General features: G+C 57.0%; 1 protein-coding gene across 7 annotated transcripts in view; it reads right to left on the reverse strand.

Moving 5' to 3' along the window:
- Shank1 (SH3 and multiple ankyrin repeat domains 1) overlaps positions 1-20,246 on the reverse strand; it is a 61,078-nt gene that overhangs the window by 12,296 nt on the left and 28,536 nt on the right. For 5 of the 7 annotated variants that reach the window (XR_013052726.1, XM_076576180.1, XM_076576192.1 and 2 more), the window contains 9 exons: positions 12,938-13,020; positions 12,568-12,692; positions 11,998-12,133; positions 11,449-11,529; positions 10,913-10,936; positions 10,662-10,730; positions 10,225-10,343; positions 3,707-3,803; positions 97-3,184 (listed from right to left, as the gene is read on the reverse strand). Coding sequence is in view for 6 of the 7 variants with exons in the window: in XM_076576180.1 (XP_076432295.1) it covers positions 97-3,184; positions 3,707-3,803; positions 10,225-10,343; positions 10,662-10,730; positions 10,913-10,936; positions 11,449-11,529; positions 11,998-12,133; positions 12,568-12,692; positions 12,938-13,020 (3,822 nt within the window). In the remaining variant the exon portion in view is untranslated. The remainder of the gene's footprint in view (positions 1-96; positions 3,185-3,706; positions 3,804-10,224; positions 10,344-10,661; positions 10,731-10,912; positions 10,937-11,448; positions 11,530-11,997; positions 12,134-12,567; positions 12,693-12,937; positions 13,021-20,246) is intronic. The other 2 variants (XM_076576196.1, XM_076576188.1) reach the window with 1 other exon arrangement.

The raw sequence follows: 20,246 nt of genomic DNA on the forward strand, positions 1-20,246 counted from the left end.
AGTGTGTTTTCTGTAACTCCGAGGCTCTTTGGGGACCTTGGGCTCCAGCACCTGCCACAGCCACCCGCCACCCGCCAGCCACAGGCCTCTGCTCACCTCTGGCGCTGCAGGGAGGAGGTCCTCTCTGGGATGTAACTGGCTCCTCCGTGGTGGCTGTCTGTGCTGCCCCCGCTGCCTCCCCGAGCCCAGGGCAGAGCTCCTCCCGCGGCAGAGGACCCACCAAACTGCTGGAGCTTGGAGCTGAGTTCGCTGATGATGCTGGCTTTGACCGTGGCCAAGGCAGAGGCCTGAGGCTGGGACAGGGGCCCTGGCAGGGGTGGCGGTGGGGGTCCCGGACCCTCCTCCCACGGTAGCAGCTTCCGAGGCAAGGACGAGGCAGTGGGCAAAGGTACTGGCGGGACTTCTGGCTCAACCGCCACGGGACCCCCTGCCACACCTGCCGTTGAGGGTCCGGAGCAAGCACTCAAGGCCAGTAGCCCATCTGTTCCAGCTCCGGTCACAGAGACAGTAGGGCTGGTGGGGGTGACAGGATCTCGGAGTCCCCCACTGGGACCAGGTCTCAAATTTCCACCAGCCCCAAGCGCCCGGCCCCGGAGCTTGGAGGGAGTCATGAGCTGTGGGGGGTATGGCGGGCCGGGAGTCCCACTGCCCCCGAAGGCCTGGCCATCCAGGTAGGCAACGTAGGTGTCCAGGAGCTCCGTCCCACTGGCCACCCCGGCCCCGCCCCCAGCCACGCCCCCTGTGTTGCCTCCTCCTTCGGCCGACAAACTGCTGAGTGTGGACGCGCTGCTGATGGTCTCCAGCGGGTGATCGCTGCTGCTCCGACTGTCCACCTCCTCGATTCCAGAATCCGTGCCAGGTGGAGGATCGGGGCCTGGCTGCGGGGCTGGGGGAGCTGGGGCTGCTGGGGCCGGCGGGCCTGGAGCAGGAGTATCCCCAGGAGCCGTAGGAGCCCCCTGGGTCAGCGTGGCCACTTCGCTGTCGTAAGAGGTCAGGCTAGATGCGGTGGAATCCAGGGTGGGAGGGGCTGCGGCCACAGCCGGGGGTGGGGCTGCAGGTAGAGGGGTAGCCGGGGAGGGAGGGTCTGGCAGCGGGTGGGGAGGCCCGGGCGTGAGAGGCGACTCTGGCTTTTCGAAGCTATTGGAAAACTCCAGGGGTGGAGGCAGCGGCTCCGCAAAAAGAAACTCGCCGTCGTCCACATCCACCGAAGGGGCTGGCGGCGGCAGGACCAGCAGCGGAAGGCCGTTCTCCTCACTGACCCGCGGGGAGGTTGGAGAGGCTGGCAAGACCCTGCGAGGGCTGGGCGGTGGAACCCCAGGCCCATCTTCAGTGGAAGACCCTCTCGCTCCCGCTGCGGGAGGCCGGGCCTGGCAATTCTCAAGGAACCGCACGTGCAGAGGCAGCCGCTCGGGCTCCTCGGGGGCTGCAGTGCGCCAGGCCTTGCTCACCCCGGGAAGGGGAGTTGGGGGTTCCGGCCCCAGCTGCAGCAGGAGCGGCCCGACCCCAGGAGCCGTCGGGGGTAGACGGTGCAGTAGAGAGCGGCGAGCTGCAGGTGGACTGGCGGGAAGAGCCTTCTCCTGACTCCCTAGGCCTGCCCGGTACCCCAGCTCCCGGCGCGCCGGGTCCCCCCAGAGGCGCAACACTGGCTCGTGACGCGCATGTGGCGAATGGGGTGAGTGGGGTGAGTGGTGGTGAAGGGTGGGCGGCGGGGCGTCGTAGCGTGGCGATGGGGGTCTCGGAGGCGGCTGGGGGGTGCCCCCACCGTCCGAGGATTCCTTCAAGGCCCGCTCCCGGGCGGCCAAGGCCAGCCCCAGCGGAGAGGCGGGATCCAAGGCCTTGCCAGTCAGCGGATGCACCAGGGGCCTCGGGGGTAGGAAGCTAGTGAAGGCGCTGCTGCTCCCGCTGCCCCCGTAGGCTCGGCTGCCGGCTGCATAGGCCCCGTAGCCCCCGCTGCTGCCCCCCGACTCTAGCCGGAGGTACGGCTCGGCGGAGAACATGCCTTCATCAATGGATTTGGAATGGCGCAGCCGGGGACCTGGGGGCGCCCCCGGGCCCAGCCCGCTGTCGCCTCCATCCTCATCTCCCGCATCGGTGGACAGGAACAGCGTGGACCGCCGCCGGGCTTCGTTCTGCCAGCCTCCCTCCCTCCGCGCCGCGCCCACCAGGGCTGCTCCAAACTGGCTGGTGAAGTCCAGGGTGGCCGGGCCGCTGGGCGACCCAGGGGTGGGCACGGGCGACGGGGACGGCGGCACCGGGGACGTGGCAGGCGCAGGGCTGGGCGAGGATCCGCCACCGCCCGCGCTGTCGGGCTGGGTGGGGGGCTCGGCCTCTGTGCTGCTCCCCTGGCTGCTGCGGCCGCTGCTACTGGTGGATGGGGCTTTGATGATAATGGTAGGGATGGGGATGGAATTTTTCTCCGACGGCCCGGGCGGAGGTGGTTCAGGCCGCGGCAACGCCGGGGATGTTGGGGAGGACGCAGGAGGGAGGCTGCCCTTCTGGGGCTCGCCTTCCACTTTGGTCTGCTTGACCAGTGGGCCCTTGCGACCTCGGCCCGAGCGAGCAGGCACGTACATAGCTGCACTGGCCGCCCTCGGGGGCAGCTGGAAGTAGCGCAGGGCGGTAGCCTGAGTGGGGCCGCTGCTGCCTCCGCTGCTACTGTGGTGGGAAGGCGATGGGGCCCCTGAGGTTGGGCTGGGTCCTCCGCCCCGCCAGCCTCGAAGGCTAGGCTGGGGTCCCAGGGCCAATCGAGGTGGGGGATCGTCGGGGGAACCTCCTGTCTCCATCTCCGGTGGGTGAGGAGGGTGTGCATGGTGATGGTGGGGCTGTGGAGGTGGGGCGTGATGATGGTGATGATGAGGTGGATGATGATGGGCGGGGGGTAGGGCTCCACCGTGATACAGGCTCTTCTCTCTGCCCCCACCACGGGTGTCAGGAGGAGATGGCCCATCGAAAGATGAAGGGGAGGAGGCCGAGAGGGGACCCCCAGAACCGGGGTTGAAGGGGCCTCCCCGAGGGGAGGGAGTGAGGCGGCCAGAAGAGGAGGGGGCCGGAGGTGTGCTGTAGGGAGGTTCTGGTGGGGATGTGGTGGGTGGTGGGGGTATGTCCTCTGAACCGGGGACAGACAGACTACGGCTGAATTTCATGGCTGGGGGTGCTAGGTAGGGTCTGTCATCTTCCGCAGCCCCTGTTGAGACACACAAGACCGAGGGAGGAATTGGAAACTGGCCCAGCTCTCCCTAGATACAAGCTGTGCACTGCGCAACAGCAATCACCAGCAGGGGCTCCGGGGAGAAGGCTCAATTAAATGGAGTTTCATCATCCGGCCACGAGGGGGCGCCGTTTACTAATTGTTCAAAGGTCTGCGCACATGATAATGGTGACTTGGAGTGAGTTTAAAGCAGGCTTGAGAAGAAAAGGCTATCTATCATTTTACACAGAGCCGCGCAGGAAGCAGCTGGCTTCTCCTTCAACAAGTATCTGCCTCCACTTACTACCTGCCTGCTACCAACGCTCCACCCTCTGAACACAAGATCCCGGTTTCTAGATGCTACCCACCCCAAGTCACACAGCTGGGCAGAAGCAAACCTGGGATTCATCCAAACTGGACCTCATCTAACCAGGGTCAAATGTGGTGCTGGAACACATTACCAAACCTAGACAGTCCTCTCTTGTGCTCCCGGGCCACATCCCATTCTTGGAGACATACCAATAGACTTCTGCCGGAGCATAAGGCCAGGTCCAGGAGGCAGGAAGGAAGGCCGGTCGTAACTTGGCTGGGAGCGGTGGTGGGGATCAAAGCTCGACTTCAGTGCAGCAGTTAGAGAGAGAAAGAGAGAGAAGAGAGCAGAGGAGGATCAGTCAGAGTTCGCCACACCCCGAGGGTTGCTTACTTTCTCCTCTGAGTTCCTGCATGGCAGAAACATGGTGTGGAGAAGCTAGAAAGCAGCTCCTGGGAGAACGCTCTCTGGGGTGGCAGTCGGGAGAAGAAAAGAAAAGCAAGCAGATGAGCTGTCCCAGGAAACCAGGCGCCACCTGCAGTCATGGCCTGTGCCCAGGTGACACCCTTCTGGCCTGCAGCAGCTGCCTCGTCCCTTGTTCATGCCTTTCTGGTCTCTTTTCCAGACTTGGCAGAATCTTTCAAAAGAAATCAGGGCTGGGGAGACTGCTGAGCTGTAAAGTACTTTGACACACACACACACACACACACACACACACACACACACACACACACACACACACGAGGACCTCCGTTCTGATCCCAGCAGCTGTGGCCTATGTCAGACCCACAGAAACACAGAGATATGAAGCCAGCCTGGCACACAGTCACCGCCCTCACCTCAGAGACCCCCATGAGCTCCTGCAGCCCGAGAGCTGCTCTTCAATTCCAATCCATCAGTATCTCAAGGATGTGTGTCTGTGCGCGCGCGCGCGCGTGTGTGTGTGTGTGTGTGTGTGTGTGTGTGTGTGTGTCTGCGTGCGTGTGCGTGCGTGTGCGTGCGTGTGCGTGCAGGTGCTCACACATGCCTCTCTGCTCACAGAGGCCAGATGGGGCACCGGAGTTAGAGTTTCAGATTTGGGGGGTGCTGGGCTATGTGAGCCTGGGATCCAAACTCCCACCCTCACGATGACACAACAAAGCCTCTTAACCACTGAACCATCTTTCCAGCCCCATTTATCTCATTAAAGAAAAATTTCTGTCTGTCCCACCATCTATCCATTGTTTTGTGCATTCATCATTTCCACCTACCCATCTGTCTGATCTTGTGTCCATCATTCCACCCATCCATCATTGCATGCATCCATCTGTTAGACCATCCATCCAGTATTTCATCTATTCATCATTCCATCCATCTATCTTCCATCCACCATTCTATCTATTATTCCAAGTATCCATAATTTTTTTCTGTCCATCTGACTTTCCATCCATTCATCACACTGGCTGTGTTTGAATCCATACAAGACATGTGGACTATTTCCATCCTCCCAGAGAGCTCTGGAGGGCAGTGATGGCCTGAGAGATTCAAGGCTTTCCTGGGTCTTGAGGGCGCCATCCCTGCATGGGCCTACCTGGGTCTCATTCATTCCACTAACAAGGTCTGTTCTAGAAGCCACAGATGTCCTGGCTATATCTATATGAAAGGCGGCTGCAAATAAATTAGAGAATTGAACACGGAGTCCAGTGTGGTGATTTACACTTGTCATCCCAGAACTGGAGAGGCTGAAGCAGGAGAATTACCATGAGTTCCAGACTAGCCTGGTCTACAAGTGAGTTCCAGGCAGAGTCAGCTACAGCAGGAGACCCTGTCTCAGGAAAATAACAAATACTCAAGAAAAAAGGAACAATAGCCCAAACCTGGAAAGACGGATACCCTGAGGAGGTGCTGTTTCCACGGGTCCCCAGGCAACCCCAGCTTAGGTGTCTGTTACCCCATTAGACGAGCGAAGAGTCCCAGAGTCTAGAAAAGGCTCCTCACAGGGATCAGGGATCAGGAGGACAGTCAGGATGATGGGGAAGGGGCTGTGGTGGGGGGGAGGGGACAGGTGGACAGGGAAGGCGCATGGGGATGAGGGAGGGGTCAGGGTGATGGGGGAGGGGTCAGGGTGCCCCGAGGGGGAGGTGGTAAAAAGGGAGGGGTGAGAGTCACAAATACTGGTGTGAAAGAAGTGACGTTAGGGTGCCTGGAACGGACTGAGGAGCCCTGAGGTAATGAGAGCAACAGGGAAGGCTCCCCGGGAGAAGAGCAGGTTCTGAAGGGAGCCCGGCCTGAGCAAAGATCACCTTCAGAAAAGCTCAGGTCAAAACAATGGGTGGGGCTGGGAGATGTCTCAGTGTAAGAGCCCTTGTTCTGCAAGTGCGAGGTCCTGAGTTTGAATCTCCAGGACCTACATAAAAATCTGGGCCTGGCTGCCCAGGCCTGTAATACCTGCATCGAGGTGCATGTGTGGTGAGGGGAAAGGTGGATCCCTAGATCTTGACAGATTGCCAATTTAGACAAACCTGTGAGCTTCTGGTTCAGTGAGACTCTGTCTCAAAGGCACAAGACAGAGAGTGATGGAGGAAGATATCTGCTCTGCTCTGGTCTTGGAATGTGTCACACTTGCACACCACACACACATAAACACAATCCATACACCCTACCCACCACCACCACATGTATACCACCCTCACCCCTCACATCATACACACACCACACACACACCATACCCCCCACACCGTACACTGTATACCACACACCCCACACCATACACACATACACACACTATACACACACCATATACTCATAAACATACCACATATATCATACACATATATACATACCATGTACACTCACCATAAATACACCATACTATACACATAGACCATACATACACATGCTACACACCACATGCCTACACCACATACACATGCCCAATATATACTGCCCCCCTACAAACACACACTTAAAAAAATAATTATTTGGAAAAAAACACCCCACCTGCTTGGGTTAGCTTACAGTGGGGCCAGTCTCAGCAGACCTCCATTTTGATTAGATCTACATTTTCCAAGAGTCCTGAGCAAGTGAGTTCAATTCCCTAACACCCATTTGTCTTCTATAAAATTGAGATGATCCTTCCTCTCCAAGGAACCTTGTTGGAGAAGACCATGATGAAAAGGTAGAAGTTCAGAGAAGGTAAATTTGGGGTCCATGTAAGGAAGAACTTTCTAGAAGTCTGTCCATATATAGAATAACTGCAATAAGAGGTTGTGAGCTCCTGTCTTTAAATTTGTTCAAGCATCTGCTACATGATTAACAAGAAAGAAACAGAAGTATCAAAATTTAAGCGCTAAGGCTGGGGGATGGCTCAGTTGGTCAAGTGCCTACCATGTAAGCCCAAGAAAGGACCCGAGTTCAATTCCCAGACCCCACAGGAAAAGCCTAGTGTGGTGGCACGTGTATGTAATCATAATGCTGGGTGGAGAAGGCAGGTGGCCCTCTGGGGCTTGCTGACAAGCCAGTCTAGCCTATTGGTGACCTCCAGGTGCAGCAAGAGACCCTGTTTTTGAGATACCTCAAAACACAATACGATTGGCACCCGAGGATGGACACCGAAGGCTGTCCTCTGGTGTCCACAGGCACATGCGCATACACACTTGCACACACACAAGCAAGAGATGGGCTGGATGCGGGCTGAGGCTGTCAGATGACAGGGATCCACGCAACTCAGAAGCGGATGTGAAGGGTCAGGCTCCAGGGAGTGAGAGCAGAGGGTGATCACACCCAGCTGCAGAGGGAGACTGCTGGTGTCGAGAGCCCTGCGTGACAGGAGTTGACCCTCCTGAGTGCAGCCAGGCTTCAACCAATTTTACAGAGCAGGAAACAAATGCTGGGGATGAGGTAGCATGGTTCAAAGCCACAGAGGGAGAGGATATGTCCAGGATAGGAATGCACAGCCAGGCTGCAGGACCTGTGCCCTTTTGGTTCCTCTCTCTGCCTGCCTCCTGTCTCCATCCTCCCTCCATTTCTCTCACCCCACACTCTCTTCCCGCCTCCCTCCTCCCTTTCCTCCATGCTTCATTCCTTTCCTTCTCTTTTCCTCCTCTTTCTGCCTCCCGGCTTCCTTTCTGCCCCTCCCCCCTTTATTGGTGCTGCAGATTGAACACAGGGCCTTTCACCTGCTAGGTATGCGCTCTTCCACAGGATGCACCCCCAGCTCTCATTTTTTTTTTTCTTACTCTGAACTTGTGTGGAAGGATGGCACAGCAGATAACCCACCCTAACAATTGCAGACATTTCAGACATCCTAAGAAGCCAAGGATGGGCATGAAGGGAGGGCTGGGGCCTGCAGGACACTCTACTAGCCAGAGAAGTAGCCTCTACACTGGAAACTCCAGGAATCTGGCTGCAAAACCTGCTCCCTGCCTCTGCATAAAAGCAGGGGCTCTCTGGGGTCGGGGTGTGTGGTCTTGAGGGATAAATGACACACCTGTCTTCACACCATCCTGTGGAAAGCTCGGCCCCTTTCTCCCTTCCAGCTACAGGCAGTGAGCTCTGCTAGTCTCAGCAAGATGGGCGGCTGCACCCCTGCTTCCCAAGAGATCCCAGAGATCTCCCTCCCTCATCGCAGCAGCATCTCTACAAACAGTGTAGAGATGCTGCTGCAGACTTCGCAGCTTCAGCACTTAGGCACCACAGCCCAGCCTACTGATATCTACTGATATCGCTGTAGAAACGTGTGTCTACTGATATCGCTGTAGAAACAAATCTGTTTTACCCTTTGGCTTTCTGAATCAGTCGCACTCTGAAGCCTAGGTTGGTCCTTAAAACTCATGGCAATCCTCCTGCCTCAGCCCCTGGAACGCTTGGATTATAGGTGTGAGTCACTACTTCTGACTTCAAAATGCACTTAAAAATTATTTTGAAGAGCTGGGTGTAGTGGCACACGCTTTTGATCCCAGCACTTGGGAGGCAGAGCCAGGCGGATCTCTGTGAGTTCAAGGCCAGCCTGGTCTACGGAGTGAGTTCCAGGATAGGCACCAAAGCTACACAGATAAACCCTGTCTTGAAAAACAAAACAAAACAAAAAAACAAAAAATTATTTTGAAGGTTGGAGGTGTAGACACTTACAGCGCTTACATAACACCCCCAGTGAGGGGCTGGAGGTGTGGCTCAGCAGAGTCACTGCCTAGGATCCCCCAGTGAGGGGATGGGGTGTGGCTGAGTGAGAGAGCTTCTCAACGTTCTTAACACTGCCTCCCTTGAATGCTGTGGGGACCCCCAACCTAAAATTATTTCATTGCTTCTTCATAACTGTAATTTTGCTACTGGTATGAACTGTAAATATCTGATAGGCAGGGTGTCTGCTTTGTGACCCCTGTAAAAGGGGTCCTAACCCACACATTGAGAACTGCTGGCCTGGAATCTCCTCAGTGAGGGCCTGAGGGCATAACCCAGTGGTAAAGCCCCTTTTTAGGATCCCCCAATGAAGGAGCTGGAGGTATGTCTCAGTGGTAAAATGCATGAGACTGTACGTTCAACCCCCCCCCCCCCACAGAACAGTTATTTTAGTGTCCACACCACAGGTTGTCTCTCTAAGCATCACTCCGCACTTGATCTAAGACCCAGATGCAGAGCACAGCTAAGAAAGCCCACGCCACCCTGCCAGGCAGATCCTGGGCTCACCTTAGAGCAAATGCCTCTGGGCCACCAGGCTGTGAGTGTGGCCCGAGGACAGAGCCTTGGCAGGCAGAGGGCACAGGCTAAGGGAGATGCCAGGCAGTGGGTTACCTCCAGAAGTGACAGCTGGAGTGTAGACTAGCACACACAGGTCTGATGTGCGTGTGTTGGTGTCAAAGGGCCAAACCCATGGGGGCAGAGTCAGCAGGGCCCTGGCAGAAGAGCCCAGGCAGGGTTTGGGTCTTTTCTGAGTTTCATTTCCATATCTGTAAGTGAGCTAACCACTGCTGCATACCTCACAAGAAGATTCTAAGGCAGGAATGAGGTAATCTGTATGGAATACAATATCTGAAACATGTTGAACTTGATAGAGATCAGCCTTTGCCTGTGGGGAAAGGCAGGTGGAGAGGGCACACAATCCATTGTTCACAGTGTGTGAACAATGTGTGTGGGGGCCAGAGGTCGGCATTAGGTGTCTTCTTCGATTACTTTCAACTCTATTTAAAAAAAAAAAATCATGTGTGTGTCCACGTGTCTGTATGTGGGACCGTGCACGTGGACAGTGCTGTGCCCTAGGAGGACAGAAGAGGGCATCAGAACTTCTGGAGCTGGAGTTGTAGGCAATTGTCAGTCTTCTTCAAGAACAGTAAACACTCTTAACCCCTGAGCCGTCTCTCCAGTCCCAGGATCAATATTTTAATAGCCATCAAACCTCTGTTGAGCATCTAGGATATATAACTATGACTCCCTCCCCCGCCGCCCCCCCCCCCCAGCCCGGGTCTGGAGAAAAGGTCTCCCTATGTAGCTTAGCCTGAACTCAAACTCACAGTAACCCTCCTGACTCAGCTTCCCAGGATCTGGGATGATAGGCATAAACCCACATCTCTATAGCATCCCTTTGTCTTACATGAGATCCCTAAGGTGGGAAGGAAAGAGGGGAGATGAGATGGGAGAGGAGGAAGAGTGTGGTACTTCTCTGGACTAGCGTCGAGCTTAGATGTAAAAGACATTTGGGAGTCTTCACATAGCACATGATCCCCTCAGTTTCCTTCTACACCAGGTTACCTACCTCAGTGGCAAAGAATCCTTTGGGCCGGTGCTTGCCCAGGGACGCGAGGCCACCAGGCCCAGGACCCTCACTTGCACTGATGGTCTGCTGAGCAGCCGCCAAGATCTCATCCAGTTTGTCTGTGGGGAAGTAAAGACAGTCAAAGAGACAGTGAAAGGGAAAGTTACCTCGGCCCTCCGCAGAGCCCTGGCTGCCCTGGGGTATGATAAAGAGCTCACGGGGTCCTGTTTCTGTCTCTGAGGACACCCCCCAGCCCAGCAGGCAGGGCCCGCTGATGACAAAGCACAGGAGAGTGGGTGGTACAAGGATGGTGTGAAGCAACCGGGGTTCCAGGGCCCCAGTGCTGAGCTCACAGGAAGGAAGAGGCAAGGAGTGCACGCGGCATCCCCAGAGGCTGTAGGGTGGGGGATTTGGGGAGCCATGCTGTGACATCTTACTGAGTGCCATCTGATACACAGTCCGCTTTTTCTCCATGCTGGGCACTGGCGCAGGCTGTTGTTCATATTCTGTGGGCAAAGGAGAAGGATGAAGATCAAGGGCGCCCCGCAGAGGGCAGGCCGGCAGGTGTGGACCAGCGGGTGTGGCCAGCGCGAGGTGGGGGCAGTGAGGGGCTGGGGTCAGGGGAAGGGTAAATCCGCCGGTGGGGTCGGGAGACTGGGACCCTCCCACCAGACCTGAGCCCACTCACCAAATTTCTTCTTCCAGGGGGAGACTAGCCCAGGGGTAGACAGCAGAGGAGCCAAGAGTTAGGACATCAAGGGGAGGTGAGGGGCCCCTCTTTGGAATGCCCACCTCCCTAGGCACCCGAGTGGTGGGACAGTCAGTCATCTGCCCAACTGGCCCCAGGTCAGGGGGAAACGAGACCCGCCCCAGGTCGTGAGATTCTGCCTGCAAGGAGCTGCTAACCTTCTTCTGTTGGTTGAGGGAGCCAGTAGAAGGGGGAGGGGACAAAAGGAGAGTGACCCATGGCGGGGGACACATACAGACCCCCAGAGACCCGGGACAGAGAAACAGAGATACAAGAGGGCAGAGGGGAGACTCTGAAAAACTCCCCAGTGACACACAGGCAGGCCATAGAACCTGGCCCAAGGACATGGAGGGGGGGCGGGACAGGAGGAGGACAAGGACCCCTCGTGACTAACAACACTGACAAAGTCAAGGGTGGTCCAGCCCCTGGCCCCTGGCCGCCCCTGGCCCTCGGCCCCGGCAGCCCCGCAGGCTCACCCATTTCCTCCAGCTCTGAGGTCATAGACTTGGAACGCAGGGAGATGGCTGGGGGCGGGAGCCGCTTAGCCTGCTGGGATGCTGGAAAGGTGGGGACGGGTGGGAGGTGTCAGTGTTGCAGGGAGAAGACCCCTTGACACCCATTCCTTTCACTGTGCTTCCAGAACTCTGAGAACAGCACCCCAGCACGCTGAGCCTTCTCTGCCTCAGTTTCTCCCCAGAAAGGTTATGAACAGGCAGGCCTTGAAGGGGAAGGAGGGCCTTGTGGGGGCGTTGAGGAGTGGCCTTAAGACTCTTAATTTGGTGGCTGGAGAAGCCCCTTTATTTTGATACAAGGTCTCATGTAGCCTAGGCTAGCTCAAACTCACTAAGTAGCCCAGGATGACCTCGGACTTCTGATCCTCCTGCCTCCACCTCCCGAGTGCTAGGATTGCAGGTGTGCACCATGATGCATGCCTCTTCCTGCAGCTTTGGGGCTGGAGCCCAGGGCTGTGTGTGCCAGGCCAGCTCTCTGCCATCACAGCTAAGGCCACAGCGGTGAGGGAGTACCTTTCTTGTGCACGGCCTCGTCCATGTCTGGGTGTCTGGTCACCATCACCACCTTGACCATCAGTGTGTTGCCTCCCTGGCGGATCATGTTGACCACCTGACGGTGGCCAACCTTTACTACATTCTGTCCATTCACCTGCGTCACGAAGGAAGGGTAGACTTTCAGCTCCAGAGCCCCTGACAGAGTGACCTCCTACGCCAACCTTTCTCATCCCTATGACCCTCCCATGGCTCCCTATAACTCCCATGTCCCCAGGAATGGGCTGACTTGCACCCTTCATGTCTCTGTATTGCATATATTGGGGACAATTCTGTGACACTTTTTTATTTTTATTTTCAGGCACGTTTATACTCTGTGGCCCAGGCTGGCCTGGAACTCATGAGGCAGCCCAGGTGACTAGATGGAATGACAGGTGTGAGCCACCACACAGTACGGGCACCTTTCAAGAGTCCAGGGAGAGTTCTGGGCGGGATGACTCCACAGACTCAATGTGATGACCAGAGCAGCACAGTTTGTGGGCTTAGGGCTTGTCCCCGGGGACCCAGAAGCACAGTGTGTCTGGGGCTCACCTCGATGAGGAAGTCTCCCATTCGTAGTCCAGCCCGCCATGCCACGCCACCCTCGTCCACAGACTCGAGGTACTGCAGCGCCGGGAAGGCCGGGGTGGGGGTGAATTCCTCGATGGGGGTCTGCGCTGCAGACGGGGAGGAGCCGGCGGGGTCGGAGAGGAGGGGGTGGAGAGGCCGAGCAGGGGATGGGGCTCAGACCCAAGTCACAGAGGACTCATTGGAGCTGAGGGACCAGCACCCCAGGGTGGGGCAATGGGTGGGCTTAAGGGTGTGTGTGTAGGGGGTCCCTTCTCTTTTTCCATCCTCCCTATCCAGGCCCTGCTTCTTGGGTCAGAGAGGATCTCCCATCCCCTCCCCGGCCAGCACTCACCCTTGGCCCCCCGTAGCACGAACCCGAACCCCTCACTGTCCTTCTTCTGCAGTAAGACTGTCTTCTCCTTGATGATGTAATCACTGGCAGGAGGCAGGAGGAAGGGATGGGGGGATGGAGAAGGGCTCATGAGGCACAGAGTCGGTGCCCCATCCAGTCACAGGGTGCCCCAGCCCCTGCATGGAGACCATTCACTGCAGTTCCCACCCCCATCCAGTCTGTACTTATGCTCACGACACCCCCTCAAAGCCCAGGGAGCTCTTGTTCCCACCCACGCTTTCCTCATTCATCCTTCCGTGACTCCATCCACCCATCCATTCAGCAGAACTGTTACTGAGCCCACGGTGCACCAGGCACCCAGTGGGGTGGGCAGAGGAGCCTCCGAATTTTCACAGCCCTGCCTGGGTCCTGGCGGGCAGCTTCCTGTCTGTGACCTTGAACCTATGACTTTAACCTTTTGTGCTTCAGTTTCCAAGTCTATCGGGGGAACCTTCCTGAAGAGACTGTGAGAGAGTTTAGAAGTTGTACTACACACACGGTGTAGCACAAAGCCCACACCATGTCCTCAGGCCAAAGTGTTAAGTTAAGAGAGTGAATGTACTAACACATCCCATCTCCTTTACTACAGGAATACCTCCAGAGGACCAATCGAAACAATGTTTACATTACCCTGTCCCGTATGGTAGCTGCTAGGTGCACGTGACTATTTTTTTTTTTATCAGCATTAATCAAAATTAAATGTAAGGTGTCAGCTCCTCAGTGGCCACGTGATGCTCCTGATGACAGCGCTGACACAGGACATTCCTGTCAGTTATTAAAAGTTCCGGTAGACAGTGCTGACTGCTGCATCTCTTGCTAAGTGTCAAGTGTGTCACACAGACACAGGCTGTCCGTACACTCTGGTCACACACCAATTACCAGTCCTGGTGATGCAAGCCTGTCATGCCAGCTACTGCAGGGGTTTGCTGAGAAAGAGGATCAAAAGCTCAAGATCAGCCTGAGCAACTTAGTGAGGCTGTGTCTGAAGATAAAATGTGAAAGGAGAGCTGGGGATATAGCTTAGCAGTAAAGCCCCTGCCTAGAATCCCCCAGTGAGGGGCTGGGGTGTGGCTCAGTGGTAGAGCCCCTGCCTAGAATCCCCCAGTGAGGGGCTGGGGTGTGGCTCAGTGAGAGCCCCTGCCTAGAATCCCCCAGTGAGGGGCTGGAGGTGTGACTCAGTGGTAGAGCCCCTGCCTAGAATCCCCCAGTGAGGGGCTGGGGTGTGGCTCAGTGGTAGAGCCCCTGCCTAGAATCCCCCAGTAAGGGGCTGGGGTGTGTGGCTCAGTGGTGGAGCCCCTGCCTAGAATCCCCCAATGAGGGGCTGGGGGTGTGGCTCAGTGGTAGAGCCCCTGCCTAGAATCCCCCAGTGAGGGGCTGGGGGTGTGGCTCAGTGGTAGAGCCCCTGCCTAGAATCCCCAGTGAGGGGCTGGGGTGTGGCTCAGTGGTAGAGCCCCTGCTTAGCATGCACAAAGGCTCTGGGTTCCATTACCAGCATTGGAAAACAATAAACACCAATTCTCCCGAATATGGTGTCAGTTCTAGAGTCATATATCTCACCAGGACCTCTTAGTAGGATATAAACACGGAGAAAACCAATAAAACTCCAATCGTGGCACTCTTTTCTATGCTTGCTCAGGTTGGCTGCAACACAGCCTCAGATCCCGGATCACCACTCTACCGCCTCAGCAAGCAGCAGCCATTCTCTGTTCATCCCAGTATACGGGCAGGGACACTTGAACTGCTCTACCTCAGGCCACTGCCTTTCAGAATACCCCATAACACATGCACCACTAGAACACACCCACTGCAGCGTCTCTTTGCAGCAGCAGTCTTTGTTAGCATCTAGAACCCAGGGCCAGTGCCATGCACACGCTCTGTGTTGCAGCAATGCTCAGACATCCCCCCTACACACACGCACGCACGCACGCACGCACGCACGCACGCGCACACACACACACACAACAAATCCCAGTTAGATCTGTGTGGCTCTAAGCCACTCCAATAATATCCATGCGGGCTCCCCAATTACCCACCCCCACATATTCAGCTAACAGCCCTCCACAAGTACTCCAGTATATTTCAGTGACACCCCCACACATCCCAGTATGCCCTGATTCTGACTCTCCTCACTTTGATATCAGTGTATTCCCATCACACGCCCTCTGAGTACCTCCCAGCACACGGGGATAACACCTAATTGTGTGCCTACTGTATTCTAATGCCACCTCCCCCCACCAGTGCCTCTCTAGGTTCCCATGACCCCCACAGCTTCCACGGGAAAAACCTGTGCACCCATACATCAGTGGGTATTGTGCACATGCCTGTGTGCTGCCTCTGTCCTTGCCATGCTGAATGGGCACCACATCATGCATGCACACAGAGGCATACCCCAGCCATTGCGCTTACCCAGAGGCCAACAAACCTGTCCATAGGTTCTCACCTCCTCCCCCACAGACCTCCCCAGTTCCCCCCAGCAGTCTTTGCAGCTGCATGGAGCAGGTGCTGGGAGAAGACTGAAGGGCTGGAGAAAGGGGAGGGGTGAGGGGGGATGGGAGAAATGGGTCTAAGGAGGCTGGAAGGTGAATGGACAGTCGGGGAGATTATTCAGAGGTCAGGGCAGTTTGGCTCTGACTGTGTTCTGCGACGGTCTCGTCCCCATCCCGACACACGGTGATAACCTCTTCTAAGTCCGTATGTCCTTACTACTCTGTCACACCCTCTCCACACTCCCAAGAGCCTCCTCATGAGCAACAATGCCCTTCAGGCCCCCCTTACACCTCACCAAGGCAAAGTCACCCTCAGTCATTCATGCATGCCTGCTGCCCTCACCTTTCCCCACACTCTGAAGTCCCTCTCTCCCCTCCTCTCTCTCTCTCTTCCCTCTCTCTTCTCCCTCTCTTCTCTCTCCCCCTCTCCTTCCCTCTCTCCCCCTCCTCTCTCTCCCTCTCCCTTTCTCTCTCTCTCTCTCTCTCTCTCTCTCTCTCTCTCTCTCTCTCTCTCTCTCTCTCTCTCTCTCTCTCTCCAACCCAGGCTGGTCTACAACTCACATCAATCCTCTTGTTTCAGCCTTCCTAGTGTTGGGGTGAACTCTGCAATCTCTTTCAGCCCCAGCTCTACAAATCAGCCTTCTCCTGCGTACCCTGTCCTCAGACACAAGACACTTGATCATATGCCAAGGCTCGCTGCAGGTCTGGCAGCGCTGAAAGCCCTTCACAACAGACCCACCGGGCTAGCTCCTCTCAGCCAGGCCAGGAAGAAGGCTTAATACCACTAACTTCCATTTTATGGGTGAAGAAGTAAGACACAAAAAGGTTAAGAAACTCTGCAGAGACACACAGTAACACTGTGTATTTGTTTTCCAGTCAGGCTCTCACTATGCAGCTCTGGCTGTCTTGGAACTCACTCTGTAGATCAGGCTGCCCTCAAACTCACAGAGATCTGCCTGCCTCTGCCTCCCGAGTGCTGGGATTCAAGGTGTGTACCACTATACCTGGCTGATAAGTAACATTCTTTCATACCTGAGAAAATACTTGAGTAACTGTAGTTACAATTCCTTTCATGTCACACCACCCATACCTCAGACACATACATTTACCCCAAAGTTCAGCAGGAGACCTCTATGCTGGCTAGTCTTATGTCAACTTGACACACAAACTAGAGTTATCTGAAAGGAGGGAACCTTGATTGGGAAAATGCCTCCATAGCATTCTGCTGTAGGGCATTTTCTTAACCAGTGACTGATTGGGAAGGGCCCAGCCCATTGTGGGTGGTACCATATCTGAGCTGGAGGTCCTGGGTTCTATAAGAAAGCAGGCTGAGCAAGCCATGGGAAGCAAGCCAGTAAGCATCACATCTCCATGGCCTCTGCATCAGCTCTTGTCTCCAGGATTCTTCCCTGTTTGAGTTCCTGTCTAGACTTCCTTCAGCGAACAGTGTTAGGGAAGTGTAAACCAAATAAACCCTTTTCTCCCCAACTTGCTTTCATGGTGTTTGAAAGCCTTGACTAAGACAAACCCCAAATGCCCCTCCAGCCTCTGGGGTTTATCCTAACTTCGGCTAGTGACACAAATACATCAAGAATCATGCAATGCCAACCACTTTTGGGTCATTTAATATTTAAGTCATTACAGCATTTCTGGGTGGGGTTGATTGTGAGTGTTCCCATCTTTAAAGCTATGTAAACTAAGGCACAGAGCAAGGGCCTGCTCAAGATCACATCAGCTAGAACTGTCAAGACCACAGCTAGGTTTCCAGAAAGCCACACACCCCAGTAACAGCCAAGCCCTTCCATTACCACAGCCCCCACGTCTGCCCCTCCCTCTCTTATGGACCCCAGCATGCTGCAGAAGTGTCTCTCTATTTCTACAGCTCTTTGTGCGCCCTCTGCCAGATGTGGTACTCCCAGCCCCAAATCTCCTCGCTTTCCTGCTTCTCAGCTTCCTGCAGTTGCCTCTATCCTTCCTCCCTGGAAGCCTCCTCCCTCTTCTACACCTCACTTCATACCACCCTGTATCCCCATGTTTCCCCAAACTACCCCTTCAGCCAGCCAGTCTGGGGGTGTCCTTAGGATATACAGGGAGACCACCCCTGCACTCTGCTTATCCCTTCTTCCAAGGGTCCTTTTCGTATTTCTGCCACCTCCTAACCCCTGCCTGCCTCCTCTCCAAAATTCTTGGGCCTCAGCCCTCCACACTCTCCTGCCTTCTATACACAGAAGTTCACGGTGTCCCCCAGTAGCCCTCACGTTCCTTTCACACTGCCAGGGGAAGCTCTCTCTCCTGTGGGTATCTGCAGCTTGCCCTGCTGCCCGGGCTGGTTTTCCCAGCAGCCTCTTTCCCTGCAAACTCTAGGCTCTGGGGCCCCATTCCTGCTCCCCAATCCTCTTCTTACTGTTTGCCTTCTATCCTCATCCCAGCTCCTTTCTTGGCACTCAGCACCCCCAAATTCCAGTACCTGACCCCTCTCCACACATCCCATTGCCCCTCTATCCAGCACCCAACCCCCAGCACCACCGTATGTGGTGCGGACTACCTGCTCATCAGGAGCTGGCACCATGTCCTTCCCCAGGCCATCCCTCGGTGTCCCAGAGAAGGTCTCCAGGGCTTGCTGCTTCCCTCTTGGAGACTGCGGCGCGACTGCTCCCCACCCCCACCCAGGTCCCTCTTGCCCACTCAGGATGCCACAGCCTGGAGCCGGCTGCCATCCACAGTGCTCCCTCCCTGTGTTCCCATCTCGGCAGGCCTCTCCACGGCCTGCACAGGGCCCCCGCATGCAAGGAAGCCGGTCTCTGTCCCCATGCCGAGAGCAGCACACAGGCAGGTGCCAGAGCCCCATGCAGAAGCTTGACGAGGTTCAGCCCACGTGCCCCCATCCCCGCAGAGGGCAGAACCTCAGGTCGTCCCTCCCCATGCACAGACTCCTGGGGGCACAGAGCAGGGCACATGGGGACAGAAACACAAGAGCAAACTGGTGGGGGGGGGGGCGGGGGAGAAGGGGGCAGGCCAGGCGTAGGAGGTTGGGTGTTGGGAAACAGCCGCAGTCTCTGGGACAGATGCACTCTATCACACACACACACACACACACACACACACACACACACACACACACACACACACACGTGTGCGCGCACGCACACAGACACACAGGCGCACATACGCACACAGTCCCCAGACAGCCTCGTTATGGTTCCAAGTCACACAGAGACAGACACCCCCACGCAGGGACACACAGATGGACATAGGTGGGGGGTGGGCTTGGAGCCCACAGCCTGCCTGTCTCTGTCTGTCCCTCACACACGCAGGCGGTCACAGGCACACACATCATTGACACACGCACAGCCGCACAGTGACACGCAGCGGAAAAAGAGGAGGGGAGGGAAGGCTGGGGGCGGGATGCCTGTGTGATGGAGGTGTGTGTGTGGGGGACCGACTGTGAATGGGAGACAGGGGTATGAATGGGGGGACTTGCTGACTCTAGGAAGAGGGGCGGGGATGCGGAGGATTGGAAGGATAGGGGGCCTGGGGTATCTGGGGAGGGACCCTGGGGAAGGGCTCCTTAGAGTAGAGGAGTTAGGGGTGCCAGAAAGGGCAAGAGTGGGTTGCAGAGTCTAGCTGTAGTGGGGTCTTTTAGTTGGGGGGTGGGCAAAAAGTCCTGGTGGAGAGCAGAGGAGGCCCTGGAGCCGCATCTGAGGCACAGGAAGGAGGGAGGTGGGAGAGAGGCGGGTGCTGAGCTGCTGAGAGAGGGTCTGGGAGGGTTCAGGCCTAGAGAAGGGAGGCTGCGAAGAGGAAAGTGGACAGGTCTGGGGGCCCTGAACGCACGGAGGGGCGCGCCGTTACCTGTAAATGTACCAGACGCTGCGCCGCCGGGGCCCCAGCGCCGGCCAGCTGGAGGAGAGCGCAGGGGGCGGCTGGGGTAGGGCGCCCCCGCCGGGGCCACCCCCGACTGCAGACAAAGCCATCGCCACCGCGGCCCTGGCCCCGGCCCGGGTCCCGATCCGGGCCGCCCCCGCCACCACCGCGGCCGCCGTCGCCGCCGCCGCCGCGTCCCCGTCCCCGCTCGGCTGAACCCCCGTGTCCGGGCCCCCAGGCCCCGCCTCATGCTGACCCGCGCCGGGAGGGGGGGAGGGGCCGGGGGAGGGGGCGCGCACCCCCCTTCGGGAAGGCGGGCAGCCCCGGGGGGCTCACATGCCGCGGGGGGCGCGTGGGGGACAGCGCATGGCTGAGGCTCCAGCACCGCGGACAGCTCCGGAGGCAGCAGCGGCCCAGCGTTAACCCCTTGGCGTCCTGCGCCGGGCAGCCGGGCGGAGGGGGGGGGGGCGGGCGGGGGAGGGTAACGCGGGGGCCCCTTTGGCGGGAGGAGGGGGAGGGGCAAGGCTCGGGGAGGGGGAGGGAGTCACTTCCGGTCTGTCCCCCCCCAGCTGTACCCCCCCTTTCCAGAGTCCTCTCGCGCAGGTGCAGAGAGAGTGAGCCAGAGAGAGCGGGAGCGCGGGGAGAAGGACGCAGCGCCACACATCATATAAGATGCCTCGCCACCGCGTGCGGGGACGAGCAGACAGACAGAACCACACTTTCAAGGCAAGGGACACCCAAGGGTTAGAGAGGCAGACACGTCCCCAAGAGAGGGCAAACAGCCCACCCTCAGCGTAGACACACACACACACACACACACACACACACACACACACACACACACACACACACACACCTCATCCCCAACATAGTAAGGAAAGGCAGGGTGCGGGGGTGGCGTGGGGTAAAGGACCCAAGACACT

This window comes from Peromyscus maniculatus, chromosome 1 (assembly GCF_049852395.1).
Source record: "Peromyscus maniculatus bairdii isolate BWxNUB_F1_BW_parent chromosome 1, HU_Pman_BW_mat_3.1, whole genome shotgun sequence".
NCBI classification, from domain to species: Eukaryota; Metazoa; Chordata; class Mammalia; order Rodentia; family Cricetidae; genus Peromyscus; species Peromyscus maniculatus.